Below are 21,869 nucleotides of genomic sequence, written 5' to 3'. Positions count from 1 at the left end.
TGGGGCTGTGGGGTGTATCTGAAGTATTTGAAGGGCTGTGAGGTGGAGGAGGAAACATACATTCATTTTCTTTTGCCCGAATGGCAGAAACAAGAACAACGGGTATAATCTGCAGAGGCAAATTCAGGTTTGACGTCAGGAAAAAACCTTGCTAATAATTAGAGAGGTCCAAAAATGGAACAGGTTGTTTTCCTTCCCTTGGAAGCCTTTCGGCAGGAGAGGAACGACCACTTCTCGGGTAGATTATAATGGGGATTCTTTTGGTATAACGGTCAGACTAGATGACTGTTGAGGATCCTTCTCATCCTTAAATTCTGTTAAGTATAATTGGAAATACAGAAAAAATAAAAATAAAGTCATTTGGCGGGGTGGAGGAAGATCTAGCAGCTGGAAGCATCAAGAAAGGTCTTGGGTTGATGGTAGTGTTTGAGCTTCATTTTGAAGGGAACCAGGGATTCTATGAGGCTGAGGCTAGCCCAGGGTCACACAGCTGGGGGGAGGGGATTGTCTGAATTCACATTTGAACCCAGGACCTCCCATCTCCAGACCTGGCTTCCTATCTACTGAGCCCTATCAATACCTAAAAAAAATTATTTTCTATGACTGCATCTTTATAGTAACACAGCTGATTGATAAGAGCATACAACACCGCTGCATTCTTTCATTTAGTAATTTTTGACGTGGTAGAACAAAATGCTGGCTTGAAAATTCTTAGCTCAGATTCATTCCATACATACATTAAAACAGCAAAATCTAGGTCATGTGACTCTGAAGGTAATGTTGTTCTGCAGCCAGTCCTCACGTTCCACAGTCTTCCAGCAAGGTGTAAAGCAAGGAGTGTTGCTCCCTGAAGGTGTTGACAGCCAGTCTTATGGACGAGTGCTGGCAAAAATACGAACAAAAGAATTTCCAACTTGTGCCAGGATTCTTCCAATACTCCTGTTTGTAGGTGATATTGTGTGAATTGCACAGAGCACTCTAACGCTCCAAAACCTCTTCAGTGAAATATATAGTAATGCAGAAGAGACTGACCTAGCCACCAAACTAGAATAGCAAAATGGATTTTTAAAATGATTACTGACAATATGAAAAGTGCAGCTGGACAGGAAGTCAGTCGGTTAGTGCTAGAACGTGTATATTTTAAATAGGAACAAAGACAATAAGGGGGGCCCACAATTGCTTAAGAAGAGGGGATTGGGTCAAATTCCATTTGAGAAACAATACAATTCTTTAAATGATCATGAAAGAGCCAAAAATGCAAATAACCCAAACTGCAATGGAAAAATAAATGGTGAGCATATGACCAACAGTGATTTATGTACGAGAAGGGCAGATAGATATAGATATAAATGTACATATTTGTATTGAGACTTGTGGGACATATGTTTGGGATATGTAGATATTTGCATATCCATTTATCTTTAAGAACAAATGTGTGTATACAGATAGATATACAGATATCTAGGTGTAAGACTTGTGGGACAATCTGCCTATATGTGAGTATGTACACATATAGAAACATACATACACACATTTCTTTCATGTGAATCATTGTTAATAATATGTCATTTATTTTTCCATTGTTATTTGGATTATTTGCCATTTTGGTTCTTTTAAGATGATATTCTGTAATCCATATCCATATACACATCACTGTAAGAATATTTTTTTCTTACAAAGATGCAGTAATGCAAATATGGGACATGTAAAGTACTGTTCATTTTCCCAAATGAGATCTGACTTGATAGAGATATAATATGTATTTGTGCATTTCTGTATCTGCAAGTCCATATTGGTTTATCTTTCTATCTAACATTCTTTTCTTGCAGAGTGGGGATTAATTTTAATATACTTAATGCACAAAAGGGGAAGAACAGGAGCTTGTGTATACAAACATTTTCTGTTTTCCCACAAAGAAACTAAGAGAAAATGAGAAATCCTTAAAGAATTTTTGGCCCCTTTGAGACATGTAAGCCTGTAACACAAAGGTTACACATTACATATTTATTTCTGTATGTCAGATAGTTAGATAGATAGATAGATAGATAGATAGATAGATAGATAGATAGATAGATAGATAGATAGATGGATGGATGGATAGATGGATAGATAGATGGATGGATGGATAGATGGATAGATAGAAGGATAGATAGAAGGATGGATAGATAGATGGATGGATAGATAGATGGATGGATAGAAGGTTGGATAGATAGATGGATGGATAGAAGGATGGATAGATAGATGGATAGATAGAAGAATGGATGGATGGATGGATAGATAGATAGATAGATAGATAGATATATAGATAGATGATAGATAGAAGAATGGATGGATAGATGGATGAATGAATGGATAGTCAGGGCATACCAAAAATCTTTGTGTGGTTTTAATCTATTAAAGACTTTTGAGACACCCATATACATACATTTCTCACATTTGATGTATATTACATGTATGATATATTTATGTACCTATGTACACACATATATGCATATAAATTATACACATGCATCTATTTAGGACTAAAAAAGGGTAGACTAGTAATGTGCCAAGAATAAGAGGCAACAAATAGGCAGGCTAAGTAGAATAGAAGTATCTTTGAGATATTCAAAGAATGAGAAAAATCTCTTCAGTGTATGGGGTGGGTCCTTTAAGGAGAATCTGTGTAACAACATGGAAAAAACTATGTTAAGAGGTGTAGGAGGATCATACCTCTGGTGGGAGTTCCTACTCCAATAAAACCACAGATTCAGCAAAGTAAAAAGCCAGATGGATGAGACAGGACAGAGTGACTGTTCTCAGGGGAGGTCATAATGAAGATGAAAATCAGGCTCAATGGAAGTAAGAGAGACAAAAGAGTAGAAGCTGAACATCTTAGCCAGCAGTGACCTCTTCCTTCACTGCACATCTTAAATTTTGTACCACCCATATGGAACTTAATCACATTCTATCTTTTATTATTATGAATTTGTCATAGAATCAAACCTTGGTAAGGAGACAAATGAAACCAGAAGGGAAGAGATTGAAGGCCTGGAAGAACATGAAAAAGTAGATGATATATCAGGAGGTTGGGGTCAGAGAAAGTAATTTCAGAGTTCAAGATCTTGAATAATAATAACAATAATGGTTGACGTTTATAGATTGCTTTAAAGTTTACAAAGCAGCCAAATGATGAATGAATCGTCATGAATGAATCCAAGATGTCTCTCTGACCTCACTACAACACAGCATCATAAATAGCACAACCATTGAAGGGCATCTTTTTCTGTTTTTTGTTTGTTTGTTTTAAACTCTCACCTTCCATCTTGGAATCAATACTGTATATTGGTCCCAAGGCAGAAGAGTGGTAAGGGCTAGGCAAAAGGGTTCAAGTGACTTACCCAGGGTCACACAGCTGGGAAGTGTCTGAGGTCAGATTTGAACCTAAGACCTCCTGTCTCTGGGCCTGGCTCTCAATCCACTAAGCTACCCAAATGCCCCCATCTTTTTCTATTTTTGAAATTTCTTTGTAGCCAACAACTTTATTCCCACAATTTGATTGTCAGATAATATTCTCTTGATACATGAAACGAGGATTTGTAACAAGTCTTTTTAATTTATTAATTTTTATCTTAATAATAAATTTCTACATAAGTTTTTTGAAGTTATATGATCCATATTGTTTCCCTCCCTTCTCCTCCTGTATCCCCCCCAGGACTAACAAGCAATTCAATCTGGTTTGTACATGTATTATCACACAAGACATATTTCCATATCATTCATTTTTGTAAGTGAATATAATCTTATAAACCAAAACCCCCAAACATATACTGAAATAAACAAGTGATAAATCATATGTTTTCATCTGAATTACTACTCCAACAGTTCTTTCTCTAGAGGTAGAGAGTCTTTTTTTTTTAATAAGTCCCTCAGAATTGTCCTGGATCATTGTATTGCTGTTAATAGCAAAGTCTATCACATTTGATTGTTCTCCAGTATTGTAGTTTCTGTGTGTAATGTTCTCCTGGTTATGCTTATTACACTTATTATCACTGTGCATCAGTTCACGTAAGTCTTTCAAGCTCTTTCTGATATCATCCTGTTCATCATTCCTTATAGCACAATAGTAATCCATCATCACATACCACAATTTGTTCAGCCATTGCCTGGTTGAGAAACATCCCTTTCATTTCCAACTCTTTGCCACCACAAAAAGAATAACTATAAATATTTTTGTACAAACAGGTCCTTTCCCATTTTTAAAAATCTTTTTTGGGATATAGATGTAGTAGTGGTATTCCTGGATCAAAAGGCATGCATTCTTTTTATAGCCCTTTGGGCATAATTCCAAATTGCCTCCAGAATGGTTGGATCAGTTCACAGCTCCATCAACAACGCATTAGTGTACCAATTTTGCCACACCCCCTCCAACATTTAACATTTTCCTTTATCATCATATTGGTCACTCTGATAAGTGTGAGATGACACCTCAGAGTTGTTTTAATTTGCATTTCCCTAATCAAGAGGGATTTAGTAGCAAGTCTTTTTTGACCACCCATAGAATGACCAAAATTGTAGAAGTTTGGTCAAAGAACCTAGAAAATATATTTAGAAGTCATATTAAATATTTTAAATTAAACTACTGAACTTTAAAAGGGATGTTTAATTTTTTTTTGCTGAAACCTAGATTTTTAATTATCACCTCCTTCTCCCAATATTTCAAAAGCTTCATTTTCAGTTAAATGTATCTGATAACAAATCTGAGTTGCCAAGGTATTAGGTTCTATTATGATAGCAAAAGCACTCTTGAAATATAGGGAAAGACTCCCAAATCTCTTGTTTCTTTAATTGAGAGTAATTTTATTATAATAAGTTACTAATATTAGTATTTCAATTGATAAAAAAAAACTCTTTAGACAGAACCATTTTGAGATTAGCCAAGCCCTAAATAGCTTGTCAGTACATAATTATAATTCTTGGATATAAGGTCATTTATACATGTCTCACTGGTTTAGACTGACTTTCCTCCATTTAGAACAAATTATTGAGATTTTATTGTATCTTTATATGGATGTAATAGGAAGCTACTGAAGTTTATTAACAGGGCAGAATAAAACCACTGGCCTATGAACATAAGAATACTGAGAACCCTTTAACCAATAATAGAGTATTTCTACTTCCCAGACATCTTTTGATAAATCCATAGAAATGCAGCATAATAATAGTACATATAGACTTTGAGGTTTGAAAGAATGGTTGTGTTTCTCTTTTAGAGACATTACAAATATTGCATAAGTTCTAAAACATTTTAAACAAGTCTAAAATTCACAGAGTTTTTGACATTTCTAACATTGGTACAAACACTTTCTACATACAAGGATTTCTTGGTCCTTTTTGGAGAGATGAAAGAACAGCTTTGTTTGAACTTTTGCATAAAATTATTGTGCCCTTAAGTTCTGAAATTAAATACAGTTTGTATAAAGAGTTCACTCAGTTATTATCCATGCAAGGCAATATTTTTTATACCTTCCTGTTAGGCACCAGTTTTATATTACTTTTTTAACATCCTAGCTTAAAGGTCCTAAAAACCTGCAGCCACCTCTCTATGTAATTTCTTATCTTTTACTGTTACAAGATGGGAGGTTCCCGATAGAATAGAATGGAGGGTGAGTCATGTTTCAGAAATTAAAATTGACAGAGTTCTGACAGGTCTATAATCAAGGTCAGGTGCTGTTTCCAATACTCTTTAGCTTCTGTCCTTCTTTGCAAAAATAGAAAAGCAAGCATTAAGAAGCTATTGCTATTAATGATTCATAGCAGGGCTATTTCCTGTGACTAAAGTTGACAGCCATAATTATTTTTAATATCATCTGAAGCATGCTTGCAATGTGTAGAGTGCATAGGAAAAACTGAAAGTGGAGAACTGATACTGAATATCCTGGTTCTTGGAAGTGTAGAGCTTCCTGTCCATCTAAGACTTTTGAACTCACATTAATTAGGGAAAGATATGTATAGTATTCCTACCCATCTCACTTCTAAGGAAATAATTTGAAAGTCTCTTTCAGTCCATATGAATAAAAGTTTATTCTCTATGTGTTTTTAGAAAGGTGATATGATTAAAGCCATTACTTTCAAATAGAGTTGGTCTTCAGAAATTCGTCAAGCTATTTTAGTCCATCTCTAAGTAGGTTAAAAAGGAACGAGTTAGTTGGAGAAATGTGGAAAAGCAATCTGAATAATTCTAGTCATATTTCTTTTCCTGATTAATGGGACTCATCCATTCATTTAGCAAACATTTATTAAGTGCTTACTGTATACAGATTGCTGTGCAGAGCTGTACAGACATAAAACTGAGATAAACCTTCTCCTCAGAATATTTAAAATCTGGTATAGGTAAGCTCGAACACAGATTATTAAGTGGATTAGAAGAATGCAAAGAGTGTTCGAAGAGATTGGAGAGGTAGGTTTTTACCTCTGAAGGCTTCCTTGAAGATATGAGTTAGACTTTAAAAAATGGATAGAAAGTCAACAGATAAGGAGTGGAAAGGAAGCTATTCCAGTTATAGGGATGAGTATGAGCAAAGTATGATGCTAGGAAATGTAGGGAGGTCACTGTGTCAACATAGTTATCCCTTTGAGCAAGAATGGAGAACAAAATTTACCAAATACAGTTAAACTGGCCTAAATGAAAATCAAAAAAGGTGTTAAAAGAAAATTAGAACTTGAATTACTAAGAATAATCAGCTCAGTCAGAACTGTGAAACAGAAGGGAAGATAATTTCAGCATCAATTCAGATCCTTGTCTCTGGGGCTTCTTCAACTTGGTTGAATGTTTGTTAGCTATGATGTCTTTGTCCAGTGACCAACAATTGCACACGCTATTGGGAGAGATGAATTATATCCATCTTGACAGTCTTGATATAAATAAAATCAGAAGATGAAAACTATGATTAAGGATAAGAACTATTCAAAGTCATTCCTTTCAGAAGAAAATAAAGTTTACTGAGAAGATTTTATTCAAGAGCATGCTGGTAAATGTTCAACAACCTACTTCCTGAGGAGGAAAAATGCACATGGAATACTTTAAAGTTTAATTTGCATTATTAACATTTTCTCCATCATTTTCATAAATCTATTCTATTGATGAAGCAAAAGATCAAACCCTAATTTGTAGTGTTTGCCAATTTTTAAATGTTCACACAGAAAATTTAATTTGAACTGACTCCAGGACACTCTTAGATTTCTTTTCTGTCAAAAGGCATCAAGAACCATTATTTTCTGGGATTTACAAATCCATGAATAAAACAAGTAGACCAAAAGAGCCATATAAACACCTTACCCAGAAAACACCTGATTTAATTACCAGAGACACTGTGTTAGAAGAGCAAAAGGAACATTGGAGGGTAAAAACAGATTAAAATGAGGAAGGAAAGAATAATTTTTGAATTAATTTATTTAGTCAATTTAGAACATTATTCCTTGATTCAAGAGTTACATTATTTCCCTCCCTCCCCTCACCCACTTCCCACAGCCGACATGCAATTTCATTGAGTATTACATGTGTCCTTGATCAGAACCTGTTTCCATGTTGTTGGTGTTTGCACTAGGATGTTCATTCAGTCTATATCCCTAAACGTATCTCCCTCGACCCATGTAATCAAGCAATTGTTTTCTTTGGTATTTTTACTACCACAGTTTTTCCTGTGAATGTGGATAGTGGTTTTTCTCTTATATCCCTCCGGGTTGTTCAGGATCGATGCATTGCCACAAATGGAGAAGTCCATTACATTTGATTGTACCACAGTGTATCCATCTCTGTGTACATTGTTCTCCTGATGCTGCTCCTTTCTCTCTGCATCACTTTCTGGAGGTTGTTCCAATTCCCATGGAATTTTTCCATTTTATTGTTCCTTTGAGCACAATAGTATTCCATCACCAACAGATACCACAATTTTTTCAGCCATCCCCAATTGAAGGGCATCCCCTCATTTTCCAATGTTTTGGAGCTATGAATATTCTTGTACAAGTCTTTTCCCTTATTATCTCTTTGGGGTACAAACCCAGCAGTGCTATGGCTGGGTCAAAGGGTAGACAGTCTTTACGGCTCTTTGGGCATATTTCCAAATTGCTCTCCAGAATTGTTGAATCAATTCACAACTCCATGAGCAATGAATTAATGACCCAACTTTGCCACATCCCCTCCAGCATTCATTATTTTACATTGCTGTCATGTTAGCCAATCTGCTGGGTTTGAGGTGATACCTCAGGGTTGTTTTGATTTGCAACTCTCATTATAAGAAATTTAGAACACTTTTTCATGTGCTTATTAATAGTTTTGATTTCTCTAAATGAAAATTGTCTATTCATGTCCCTTGCCCATTTATCAATTGGAGAATGGCTTGATTTTTTTGTACAATTGGTTTAGCTCTTTATAAATTTTAGTAATTAGACTTTTGTCAGAGATTTCTGTTATGAAGATTGTTTCCCAATTTGTTGCTTCCCTTCTAATTTTGGTTACATTGGTTTGGCTTGTACAAAAACTTATTAATTTAATGTAATCAAAATTATTGATTTTATATTTTGTTATTTTTTTCTAACTCTTGCTTGGTTTTAAAGTTTTTCCTTTCCCAAAGATCTGACATGTATACTATTCTGTGTTTACCTAATTTGCTTATAGTTTCCTTCTTTATATTCAAGTCATTTACCCATTTTGAGTTTATCTTGGTATAGGGTGTGAGATGTTGATCCAAACTTAATCTCTCCCATACTGTCTTCCAATTTTCCCAGCAGTTTTTATCATTCACTTCTTTTACCTCTTTCTTATTTATTTTTTGGTTTGATTTATCTAGTTCTGATAGAGGAAGGTTCAGATCTCCCACTAGTATAGTTTTTCTATTTATTTCATCCTTGAGCTCCATTAGTTTCTCCTTTAGAAATTTGGATGCTATGTCATTTGGTACATATATGTTGAGTACTGCTATTTCCTCATTGTCTATGCTGCCTTTTATCAGGATGTAATTACCTTCCCTATCTCTTTTAACTACATCTGTTTTTACTTTGGCTTTGTCAGACATGATTGCAACTCCTGCCCTCTTTTTATAAGTTGATTCCCAATAGATTTGGCTCCATTCTCTTACTTTTGCCCTATGTGTGTCTACCTTCCTCATGTGTGTTTTTTGTAGACAGCATATGGCAGGGTTTTGGATTCTAATCCACTCTTGCTATTCGCTTGCGTTTTATGGGTGAGTTCATTCCATTCACATTCAGAGTTATGATTACTATCTGTGTATTTCCCAGCATTTTGATTTCTACTCCTAGTCCTGCCTTTTCTTCTTTCACTATTTCCTTCTATACCAATTTTTTAAATTTTAAGTCCCCCTAATTCCCACTCTTATTTTACTTCCCTTTCTACCCCCTTCCTTCTTATTCCCCACTTATTTTCTTTACAGCCTTTTTAAACTACCCCCCCCCACCCTCCCCACCAGTCAGTTTGTCATCCTTATACTTACCTATAGGGTGCAAATCAATTCTCTGCCCTCAATGGATTTGATTGTTCTTTCCTCTTTGAGTCAATTTCAATGCATGTAAGAGTTTAGTATTTCTTATCTCCAACCTCTTTACCTTTCCAGTATATTGATGTTCTCCCCCCTCCTGCCATGAGCTTCTTTGTGACATATAAATTTACCCCCTTTTGTTTCTTTTTCCATTTCTTTTAGTATTAACCTCTTTTTTCAGCTCTAGTTGTATATATGTGTATATATATATATATATATATATATATATATATATATATATATATATATATATTTATGTATACCTTGGCATTTTATCCTATACAGTTTGTCACTGTTCCCTCTAAGTGTAACTCTTCTAGCTGCCTGGGTGATAATAACAAGAGTTACCAATGACCTCTTTTCTTATAGGGATACATATCATTTTAACTTATTGGGTCTCTTAAAAAAAGTTTTTGTTTTTTTGGGGGGGGTTGTTTTTCTTTTTTTACTCTTTTTAATTACCTTTTGATGATTCTCTTCAGTTCTGTGCTTGGGCATCAAATTTTCTGTTCAGGTCTGGTCTTTTCTTTATGAATGCTTGGAATTCTTCTATTTTGTTGAATGACCATACTTTCCCCTGTAAGAATATAGTCAGTTTTGCTGAGTAATTGATTCTTGGTTGTAGATCTAGTTCCCTTGCTTTCCAGAATATCATATTCCATGACTTTTGGTCCTCCAGTGTAGATGCAGCCAGATCCTGTGTTATCCTCACTGTAGTTCCATGGTATCTGAATGACTTCTTCTTAGCAACTTGTAATATTTTTTCCTTGGTCTGATAGTTCTTGAATTTGGCTATAATGTTCCTGGGTGTTGTCAGTTGGGGATTAAGTACAGGAAATGATCTGTGGATTCTTTCAATCTCCACTTTTCCCTCTTGTTCTAGAATATGGATAATTTCCTGTAGTATGATGTCCAGGCTTTTTCTTTTGTCATGGTCTTCTGGTAGACCAATGATTCTTAAGTTGTCTCTCCTGGAATGATTTTCTAAATCTTCTGTTTTGTGAATGAGATGCTTCATATTTTCCTCAATTTTTTTCATTCTTTTGATTTTGTTTTATAGTGTCCTGCTGCCTTGAGAAGTCGCTTGTTTCTAGTTGTTGTATTCTTGTTCTTAAAGAATGGATCTCATACCTGGCTTTTTGGTCATCCTTCTCCTTCTGTCCGATTTTCTTTGGAGGTCATCTTTCATCTTCTTTGCCTCATCTTTCGTCTCCTTTGCCTCATTTTCAAGCTGGTTGATTTTGGCTTTCAAGACACTATTTTCTTGTTCAAGTGCCTGCTTCCAGATGACTTATCTTAGTTTTTAAGTTCTTTTCCCAGTTGTCTTCAACCTCTCTTAATTGTGTTTTGAATTGTATTTTGAGTTCTTCCAGAGCTTGTATCCAATTTGCTGGGGTTTCTGTTTTTTTGTTTTTTTTTTTAACTTGGAGTTCCCTCATCCTTCTCTGTTCCATTTGCTTTTTGTTCATTGCCTGTATAGAAGCTGTTGGTTGTAATTTCTTTTTTCTTTTTCTGTTGTTTGCTAATATTTACCCCTTCTTTACTCCCAGCTATTGCCTTAGCTCTTGCACCTCTCATTTTTTTGTGGTTTGGGGCTTTTCTTTCTGCCTACACCCTTAGAGTTTGTCAGTAAATCTCCAGTGCAGTCTGTGGGGGAGGGGTTTTGGAGCTTGGGCTTCCCTGCCCTCTGAAGGCTTTGATGGGATTAAGTCCAGCTGGGTTGCTGAATGTGCCCTGAGGCCAAAACCTCGGGAAAGGGTGGGGGGGGATATGGAGTGTGTTCACTGCTGCAACTATGCCTCCCACTCTGCACTCCTACTCTTCTCTAACTGCTTTCCCACTGCCTGTGTTGGACGCTCTGCCGGCATAGCTTTGCCCTGGAGGTCCTCCCTCCAGACCAGCACTTTTGCCCTCCCAGAGGTTTCAGCTGCTGCTGGAGGCTTAGTGCTCTAGTTGGGGGAGGGATCCTGGGACCTTCCTTTTTCCTTCCCCTTAAACTGGAGTGTTCTCAAATTCTGGCTTTTGGGGGTGTACCTTTTAAGTTGAGTCAAGCAGGAGGGTTCCTTGGCTCTGTCTTGTTGTTAGGTTTGATTTTCTGTCCCCTAGGAGCATTTAGTTTGTAATCGGTAAGGAAGGGTTTTCAGAGGTCTGAACTTTTGCTGCCCCTATGCCACCATCTTGACTCCACCACGAAAGGAATGAATATTTAAACAAAATCTTACAGTAGGCATTTAAAGTTGAAAATGTAAAGGAAAAAACAAAGAAGAAAAATAGAAAATATCTATAAAGATATTTATAGATTTTTATACCAACCATTTTAACCCTCAAGATTTAGGGGTTCTTTTCTAACTACTAAAATTTGACTCTACACAGAATGTAGTCATGTAGTTGGCAGGAGTGGCACTAAAGAATACAAGGAAGGGAAAAGCAGACAAAATGGGCCATGTGTATACAAAGAAGACTCTTACTAGAGGTGACACAATTGTAAATGCATTTATAGGTCAATTAACAAAGTATCTGAAGAGAAAGCAAGATGCCAAAGGTGTGGAACATCTCAGACTTTATTAATACCCAAAAATATGACCAAGAGAACATCAACAACTATTCACCTATGTGACTATTTTGATATCTATACAAAATCTTTATAGGACTTATCTTACATGCAAGGTTGTCCTCAATGAGAGTATTAGTAAGGACAGGTGATATCCTACATGAAGCACCTCTTTAATTGACCCAGAACATTGTAGAGTCTCCTGGAAGTGATTTGTAACCCCACAAAAGACCTTGACCATCTATAAGGGAAGTCCAAATCAATTTTTTTAAAAGTTCTGTTGCCTGGATTTTGACATGAAGTTGAATGCCCATCAGTATGGACAAGATATACCTGAAACACAATATAAATAGAAAAGTTGGGTGCAGAATTATATAGGAAGAAGGAAGTAGACTGGATCAAATGAATGAATAAATGAAACATTTATTAAGAACTTACTATGTTCAAAGCACTATACTAAGCCCAAGGATACAAATAGAAAAGTAAAATACTCCCCATTCTCAAGAACCTTGTACTCTAATGTGGGGAAAAATACAGAGAGGAGGTTTCAACTGCAAGTCAGAAAGGTTCCATGGGTACATTGATTGGCACAGCAGATAGTAATGCCTCTTCTTTAATGTCTTTTCCCCGATAAAATCATAGCCATTTCTGATGCTGAACCAATGATTTGGTAACGAGAGTTTTCTATTGGATATTCAGTTGGGTTGTAGTACCTGCTGAAGTAAATGCCAGGCTACATCTTCCCAGAGCTGACTTCCCTGGATGATAGCTGAAGGCATTGCTCTTCCCAAGACTTTTGGGTTCAGGGTCCTGGACTCATCTAATTATAATTTGAGAGATGATGGTGATCAAGGTTGTTGTAGTGATTTAATTTGCCTGCCCAGATCCTGTCTCCTGGGTCTTCCTCAACAGCTTCAAGGCTAGTGAGTGATAGTTGGTTGGCAGTTAAGGGGTGACAGGCCCCCATCTCTTTAGAAGGTATTTATCTGTATGATGATTGTGACAGCTGGATTAGAAGCAGAACTTCTTATATAGAGGAGTGTTACTACTTCTCAGGCTCCTGGACTTCTCTGCACATTGGTAGCAGCTGGCTAGAAGTTGCTGCTAGTGAGGATATAGAAGATGGGTCCTTTCTCTATAATAATTTCTTCCTTTGATGACTTCTGAGGCTGAGCCAAGATGGTGTAGTAAACCAGAATAGCTCCATATCACCACAAGAATCCTCTCCAACCAAGATTAAAATATCACCACAAGACAAATACAAGAGTGAAAGAACCAACAAGGAGACAGAATGAAACAACTTTCAAGAAAAGAAAAACCCAAAAGATAGGCAGAGAACATCTAGGGCACTGGGGTAAGAGGAGAGCAGAGCCAGCAAGAGGCTATATATAGCAAGGAGGGAAGAGCAAGCCCCATCCCCACACACACACAAACACACATCTGCTGTCCCAGGTTTGGTACCTAAGCCCAAGCCAACATTCAGATCCTTGAGATCCTGCCTGGCCAAATAGAGGTATAAGCCAACCCACACCCCTTAAAATTTCAAACCTGTGGAGAAGTCCAGAGTCCTAACCCAGAGTCTGGGCTCAAATGGACTGATCTGTGTGGGTCCAGAGTGAAGCCAGGAATCCCTGGCTTGGGATGAGGACATAGTACACAGTTTGGAATGGCTGACAATACTAAGGGTGAGGGGGGGATCTTTTTGCCTAAAGCTAAGGGTAGAACTCCAGGACATGGCAATCCAGGGTGTACCTGATTGGATCAAGTATACAGTGAGACCAAAAATTTTTGCCTTAGCAGCTGGGTAGCTCAGTGGATTGAGAGCCAGGCCTAGAAACGGGAGGTCCTAGGTTCAAATCTGGCCTCCGACACTTCCTAGCTATGTGACCCTGGGCAAGTCACTTAACCCCCATTGCCTAGTCCTTACCACTCTTCTGCCTTGGAACCAATACACAGTATTGATTCCAAGATGGAAGGTAAGGGTTTAAATTTTTTTTTTTTGCCTAAGCCTGGGGCTAGAATTTGCTCAGCCCCTAACCTGATCAAGTTCAGAGTGAGATCAAAAGCTTACACCTAAGCCTTAGGCAAGTCTTTAATCTATCAGCATCTTAGAAATGAATCAGTAGTGGGAGGGGGCTCTCAGAGCTCTCAGCCCTCAGACCATCACATCAGCCTCCAAGAATTGAAACTGGTAAAAAACCCAGATAATAAACAGAAAAGAGCATCAAGGAAGGACTGAAGTTTAAGAGAGTACCCCAACTTCCCAGAAAACAGCCTACCTATAGTTAGATAGGAAAAATGAGCAAATAATTTCTCCCTTCAATGATGGCTACTGGGGATGGGCTAGTAGGTCTAGTAGAACTACTGTTCCTAAAGTTATTCCCAAGGTAAAGAGTCTTGGGATGTTCCCATGTTGCCTTCAGAAAATTACAAAGATTTTTTGTTGTTGTTCAGTCATTTCAGTCATGACTGACTCTGTGACCCCATTTGGAGTTTTCTTGGCAAAGATACTGAAGCAATTTGCCATTTCCTTCTTTACTTTATTTGACAGATAAGGAAACTGAAGCAAACTAGGTTAAATAACTTGCCAAAGATCACATGGCTGATTTGTTATTTCCTTCTTTAGCTCATTTTACAGATGATGAAACTGAGACAAACAGGGTTAAGTGACTTGCCCAGAGACACAGCTAGGAAGTAAATGAGGTCAGATTTTAACTCTAGTCTTCTTGACTCCAGGCCCAGTGCTTAACCCACAGTACCTACCTCCCTGTTATATGTACATATAATTTGGATAAGGGGAAGGACAGTAATACAGCAGGATAAACTTATAAATATTGAATCTATTTTAACATAGAAGGGATGAAGGAAAGGGATATGGGAAAAGGTGAAATCTGACTGTTTTTTACCCACTAAATAATCAATGTCTGACTTACACTAAACTAAACCCTAAGCTATCTAAAAGCAAGTCCAACAGGGTCAATACCTCACAAAGAGTCCTTAATGAGCCAGAAACAGGAGTCTAGCTGATGTCTTCAGATATCCTAGCAGGGTAGTGATCTTTCCCCCAGTGTGGCAGTCCACCAGGAAGATTGGAGTTATTCTTTCACCACAGCTAGAAGATCCTCAAGGCCAGTTGTTTGATGGATGGGTTGAAGACGATTCACAAATACACCTGTCTCCTTCTCTCAGGCACAGAGTGACAGTTAATCAACTGTCCGTAGGAGTTCTGACTCAATCAGGCTCAGGAAGATCCTGAGTCTCAAGCCCTGTCAATCATTCCTTGCCCAAGTTTTATTTTCCTTTGCTACATCCCCACAACGTTCTTATATTGACCTCAACATTTTCCTGGAATCAAAGAACTACATTTTATACCAATACCCTGCCTCTATCATTGTATGGCGGTAAGACACGGGACACAGTAGCCTCTAAAGGACCAAAAATGATGAACATACTGAGAACAGTAGGGAGGCATTTAATGGGTATGTGTCAGCAGGCGATCATTTGCAGCCATTGAAGAACTTGGGAGATCAGGGATAAAAGGTGTCATCACTGAAATGTACGATTGGAAAAGAAGACGGGACTTCATGTTCTGAGGATAAAAGATGACGAATGGCCAATCCAAGGGCTGTGCAGTTATTCTTATGCTACTGGGAGAATGTGAAGACGACCTCCATCATGTTGGGTGGGTGGACTTTCCCATGGAATGACTACTGGCCTGGACAGGATCTGATTTTCATCACTAGAAGAAACATCCACATCAAGGAGATTCCTTATATATTAGTGCTGATTTAAAGCAAAATTCATCACTTTTGTCTAGCCTAGTAGTTCTCAAAGTGATTCCAAGGACCCATGGGGGTCTCTGAGATCCTTGCAGGAGGTCCATGAAGTCAAAACTATTTTAATAATAATACTAGAAAGTTTTAATGTTTAATATGGTAAATATTGATAGATATACCTAGTGGAATATTCAAGCAGGCTCATATTGGCTTATGAGAGCCTATTGTTAAATCCTCAAAAATTCTGCAAAATAGTTGTTAAACAGAGCCAGTACATAATTCAGTCAGCTCCTCTACTAGTAACATTATTTGTTGCTTTAAAAGAATTTCAGGCAAACATAAAGAATAATTATAGACAAAAAATTCAAAATGAACATTAAAAATTATAAAGATCAAGCACGACAGACAAAAAGATGAAACGATACTCAGCCCATCCCTCCTTAGAGATGGGAGGTCCACAGATGTTACACATTGCAAATATTTTCACACTTTTTCAATGAGTTGATCAATAGTTCTGATTTTGTTTTGCTTTCCTTTTTTGTCTTTTAAAAAATGTTATCTGTTATAGGAGATGACTCTCTGGGAGGGACTAAGGGAGGAGAACTATGGAAATAACTATGATGGTATAAAAATAGAAAACATCAATAAAATTTTTATTAAAAAGGAAAAACAATGTACATGTTAATATAGAGAAGCATGGAAAACCTACTGATGAACTTATGCAAAGTGAAATAAGCAGAACCTGCAAACAGTATGCACAATGACTGAAACAATGCAAAAGGAAAAAAATCACAAAACCAATGGAAAATTAGTGTTGCAAAAGAGTAACAGGCAAAGTTGACCCTCTCAAAAGAGATGGAGTTCTATGGGTGTGGAAGATTGTATATAAAGTCAGGTTTCTTTTGTGTGTTGATTAATTTTTGCTGGGTTTTTTTTTCTTCTTAATTCTTTGTTATAAAGGATGCCTCTCTGGGAGAAGCAGTACAGGGAGAAATATAGGTGATGGCAAAAATAAAAGGTAGCTGTTAAAAAAAAAAAACACATTACTTTTTTAAAAGCAAAAAGAATTGGTGTCAATCACAGGATAATATGTTATTTTCTATTTTTGAAAATTATGTCTTTAATAATGTCTTATTAATTATATTAATTATAATTATGGTAATCATTATACATTTAACATTAATATAAATTATATTTTAATAATTAATATATTTGAAAGCTAATTTGATTATATTTTTCCTGATAATGTTAATATTATGCTGGTGAGAAAATCTGGAGTATTTATGAAGTTGTTAGAAATTTTTCCTAAAATCATCATTTGGCATTGCATAAATCATTTGTTGTAATTATCACTTAATTCAATATCTGAAATAAAACAAATTAATCACTTTAAAATATTTCTAGAGGGGGCAGCTGGGTAGCTCAGTGGATTGAGAGCCAGGCCCAGAGATGGGAGGTCCTGGGTTCAAATGTGGCCTCAGACACTTCCCAGCTGTGTGACTCTGGGCAAGTCACTTAACCCCCATTGCCTAGCCCTTAGCACTCTTCTGCCTTGGAACCAATACACAGAATTGATTCCAAGATGGAAGGTAAGGGTTTAAAAAATATATATATATTTCTAGATAAAATTTATTTTCCTTGTCAACAATCAAATAAAAGTTAAACAACCTAGAAGCTGTAATTAAAGAACTTGAAATTGAAAAGTTTAAAATTGTTTAAATATTGACACCAAAACAAATAGCATATAGTTAATGTACTATTATTCCTGTATGGCACACATATCCTATATAAAATATGCATTTTTCTCACTCTCATTCTATTCTCATTTGGCAGAGACTAGCTAACATTAATTTCTTGCAAGATCTTACTTTAATGATTTACATCCTTGAAGAATTTTCATTATTTCATTGCAATCAAGATGAACTTACAGTGAGATATTAAATATATCCTGAGATATATTTATCTCATCAAAATAATCAAATATACCCTGAGAGCTTTGGAAAACTTAAAGATGGGTATTGGAAAGCAGAAGTATGAAGTTGAGGATTTGATTAAATCCAATAAGTTTAAAGACATTCCATTTAATAAAAATAATAAATTTAATGCACTTCATAGGAATATGAATAGAAAATATAATTCAGCACATGAACTTAGGTCTTTTATTGGACACAAACAACGTTGAAAACATTTTTAATTCTTTTGATTTATTAGAGTCATCTATTTGGCCTTTCAACACGGATACCTGATTTTTTTTAAATTGTATCATTTAAGTGAAAATTTAAAACCTGTAATTTATTTGAATATTTTTGAGATTTTTATTCTTAGATAATAATACAGTGTCAAGCAATGTTCTAATCCTTGCAACTATATAAGAAGCTAAAAAGATAATTATTCCCATTGCAGTCAGGAATGTTGAAGCTTTTCTGAAAAAGGTTTCAATTTAATGAATATAACTTATACAAAGCTAAGAAGTAGTTTAACAGTAGATCACAGAAGAAATTTAATGACAATAAATTTATTGGGAAAAGAGTTAATGGATTTAGAAGCAATTCCAGAGGGCAACTGGATGACTCGGTGGATTGAGAGCTAGGCCCAGAGATGGGAGATCCGGGGTTCAAATGTGATCTCAGTCGTTTCTCAGGTGTGTGACCCTGGGCAAGTCACTTAACCCCCATTGCCTAGCCTTTACCACTCTTCTGTCTTAGAAACAATACCCAGTATTGATTCTAAGATGGAAGGTAGGGTTTAAAAAAAATAGAAGCAATTAAAAAAAAAAAAAGATGCAATTCTATTTGTCAAATCAGGGTTGAATTACAACTATAGGTTGGCTATAGGTACAAGATTTTGTCAAAAATCAACAAAAGCATTCTGTGGGGATTCATTGGCTATATGGAATTTACAACAAAAATTATTGAATATTTTCTTATTGTAAATGATATGTTATACATCCTTTATTTCAGTAAATTTTATGGTACATTTATGTAAGTGTATATAGAGCCTGTTGGGAGGGACACTCATTTTTAAGCACATAATGGGGTCTTTAGACCAAAAAATTTGAGAATTGATGGTTAAAGCCAATATTAATTTTAATTACTTAACATACCTATATTAGGTAGAAAGTAAGGAGAGATAACCCTGTTGTCCTGCATCCTTTGCTCTGGTCAGAACACACCTAGGATACTGTATTCCATTCTTGGTTCTACATTATAGAAATGTTATTAATTATCTGGAGAGCATCCAAAGGAAGATGACAAGGGATAGTGAAGGCCCTCAATACCATGCCATATGATGGGAAGAAATTACAAGATCCAGATATATTTATCCATGATGGCTATTTTGAAGTATTTGAAGAGCTGTCATGAGGGAAGAAACTTTAGCTTGGAAAGTTTCTTGATAAATGGGAAAACTTCTCAATAGTTAGAGCTGTCACAAAATGGAATAGATAAAAATGTACCCCAAAGAAGGCTAGATGACAAGGAATGTAGGTATGTTGAAAAGGGGGTTGTTTTCAAATAAGATTGGACTGAATTACTTCTCGGGCCTCTTTCAATTCAAATTCTGAGATTCTTGGTATATTAATGATGCTAAAAAAGAAAACTTGGTGTTTATAGCCTGCCATGGGAAGTCCATAAATGAATAATCAGCATGTAATAATCAAGGACTGGCCATTTAAGTTTTCATTACCCTTATTTTGTCCAGATTTAATGGCATAATACAATATCTATTCTATTCTATTATTAGAATGATGATATAAATATGAAATGCATATGTTTTAAAGGTTTCTTACTAAAATGTTTTGCTTAAAATCCTACTAATATTTATTGTAATATTATTTCAGCCTACTAAATAGAACTTTACATATTAAAAAGATTTTTACTCTTTCTCTCTTTGTTTTTAATCCACAGGAAGAACTGGCTAAGCAAAGTTGGAAGCCCCAGTTCTCGTATTGATCGGACGGACTTTTCCAATGAAAAAACCATCTCTGAACTTGACTACACCAATTTTAGCATTAAATACTAGTAGAGAAAGAAATTCTTAGAATAAAATTATAATGCTCAAGTGTCACACTGGGTTCCAAACTGTGAATCCATAAAAGGAAATAATAATGCTTTGTATTTCCATTTAAAAAATGGAAATTTGTTCTAAAAAATGTAAAACTATGATGTTACTAAAAATGCCTGGCACTGAAATAATTTAACTCAAATATTTTTTAAACGGAAGTAGAATTTTAAAATGAGAAAATATCAGTATAAAATGTATAGTATAAGTAGCTTAACTTTAGCTCATAAAGCCTTGAAATTGAATGAACATGACTATTCATCACATAATAAAGTTAACTATTTAAAAATGAAACTCATGTACTCTTATCTATTACATTCTAAAATTTCCTATAACAATTCTTTGAATAATATTAGTAGTATCTTTGTAGGAAATCCAAAGTTTTCAAGGTAAATTTATAGCTTACTTAATTAATTATATGCTCAGTATATACTTATTTCTAATTTCACTCAGCATCCATAACCAAATATAGTTAAATATGAACACTAATTAAAGCTTCCCAGTTTATAGCTATTTGATATTTTTTATGGAATAAAGAGCTCTTCATAAAATTCCTAGGAGGCATTAGTCCAAGTCACAAACTCCAGACCATTTTTTTTTTCTGGCAAAACTTCCATTGTACTAGAAAAAGAGCTGTTATCAGATCTGCCTGAAATGAAAAGGCTAAGTAGGGGCAAATTTATTAGACTCTCCTGATAGGGTCTATAATGCCCCCAGAATGTGTCACATTCACTTGATAAGAAAATTGACCTAGTCCAACATAAACTATAGCATTGCCTGTAGATCAGGGGTGTAGATCTTCAGAGCACAGACACTCCCACAGCCAACCCTCTTTATACCTTAGATGGCAAAGAGGATATGTCTTCTTGTCTGTAATAGATCAGGCCTTCTGCTCATGCCTAGGATGGGATGCAGACCTTTACCCCAGAGGGCAAGGCCTTTTGGCCTGTCACTTGGAAGATGCTCTATGAGTCGTTCCCTTCTACACAGGCTAAACAGGCTGCATGGGGCCACACCTCATCGAAACATACTTACAATGACTTATAGAAAAGGGGAAGTTAAAAAAACTGCAGTTAATATGAAATTACAGAGAAAAGCAGCTAAATATATTACATTCAGCTTGCTATATAGCCTTTTAAAATATAATTACCATAATTATTGTTATAGAATATGATTACCATAATTATTGATACTATCCCAGATTAATCACTTCTTGAGATAAATACAGATTGGTTCTAGTATCCAGGATCATAATTAAAAGGGGTCAGGGATTCTCATTCTTTTCAGATATATAGATGGATCTGGAGTCATCCTCCTAAAGATGATAGTTAAACATAGGGAGCTGATGAGGTTACTGAGAGAAAGCATAGAGGGAAAAGATAAAAGGACCTAGGACAGAACTTTGGGGAACTCTCATAGGCAAGAGATTTTATATGGATGATGAACCAGCAAAGGAGACTAAAGAGTGGCCAACAAGGTAGGAAGTGAACCAGGAGAAAGAGAGTATTATTGCAAAAAAAGTAGCAGTAAAGTATTTTAAGACAAAATCTTCCTATACTTTTCAGTAGAATAATTTACTTTTTTTCCATAAGCACCAAGAAAACAAAGAGTCATATATGGAAAAGTAGAGTATGACAGACAATTCGGGATATGAAGGAATTCAAAATATTGCAATTCTTCTAGTAAATGCCAATTTACCTATAGTCTTTCTGTTGTGCCCTTTCCTTCTACAGCTCATTTTACAGATGAAGAAACTGAGGCAAACTAGGTTAAGTGATTTGCTTAGGGTTATATAGCGAGTAAGTATATGATGCCGGACTTGAACTCAGTGTCTTCCCAACTTGGCATCTAACACTATCCAGTGTACCACATAACTGCTTTTAACAATGTTATATATACCAGCCATCTTAGGGGGTTATTGTAAATGGGAAAATAACATGTGCATGTAAT

The 21,869-nt window shown here is 35.9% G+C and overlaps 1 protein-coding gene across 4 annotated transcripts in view; it reads left to right on the top strand.

The window, feature by feature from the left end:
• ACYP2 (acylphosphatase 2) overlaps window positions 1-20,213 on the top strand; it is a 217,501-nt gene extending 197,288 nt beyond the window's left edge. For 3 of the 4 annotated variants that reach the window (XM_056814016.1, XM_056814017.1, XM_016428290.2), the window contains one exon: window positions 19,766-20,213. In XM_056814016.1, coding sequence (XP_056669994.1) covers window positions 19,766-19,880 — 115 coding nt within the window. In that variant the 3' untranslated portion in view covers window positions 19,881-20,213. The remainder of the gene's footprint in view (window positions 1-19,765) is intronic. The other variant, XM_056814018.1, reaches the window with a different exon arrangement.
• The last annotated feature ends 1,656 nt before the right edge of the window (window positions 20,214-21,869 follow it).

The sequence above is a fragment of the Monodelphis domestica genome, chromosome 1, assembly GCF_027887165.1.
Source record: "Monodelphis domestica isolate mMonDom1 chromosome 1, mMonDom1.pri, whole genome shotgun sequence".
Lineage (NCBI taxonomy): Eukaryota > Metazoa > Chordata > Mammalia > Didelphimorphia > Didelphidae > Monodelphis > Monodelphis domestica.
The sequence above is the reverse complement of the archived record's forward strand: the minus strand, read 5'-3'. Positions and strand labels throughout refer to the sequence as shown.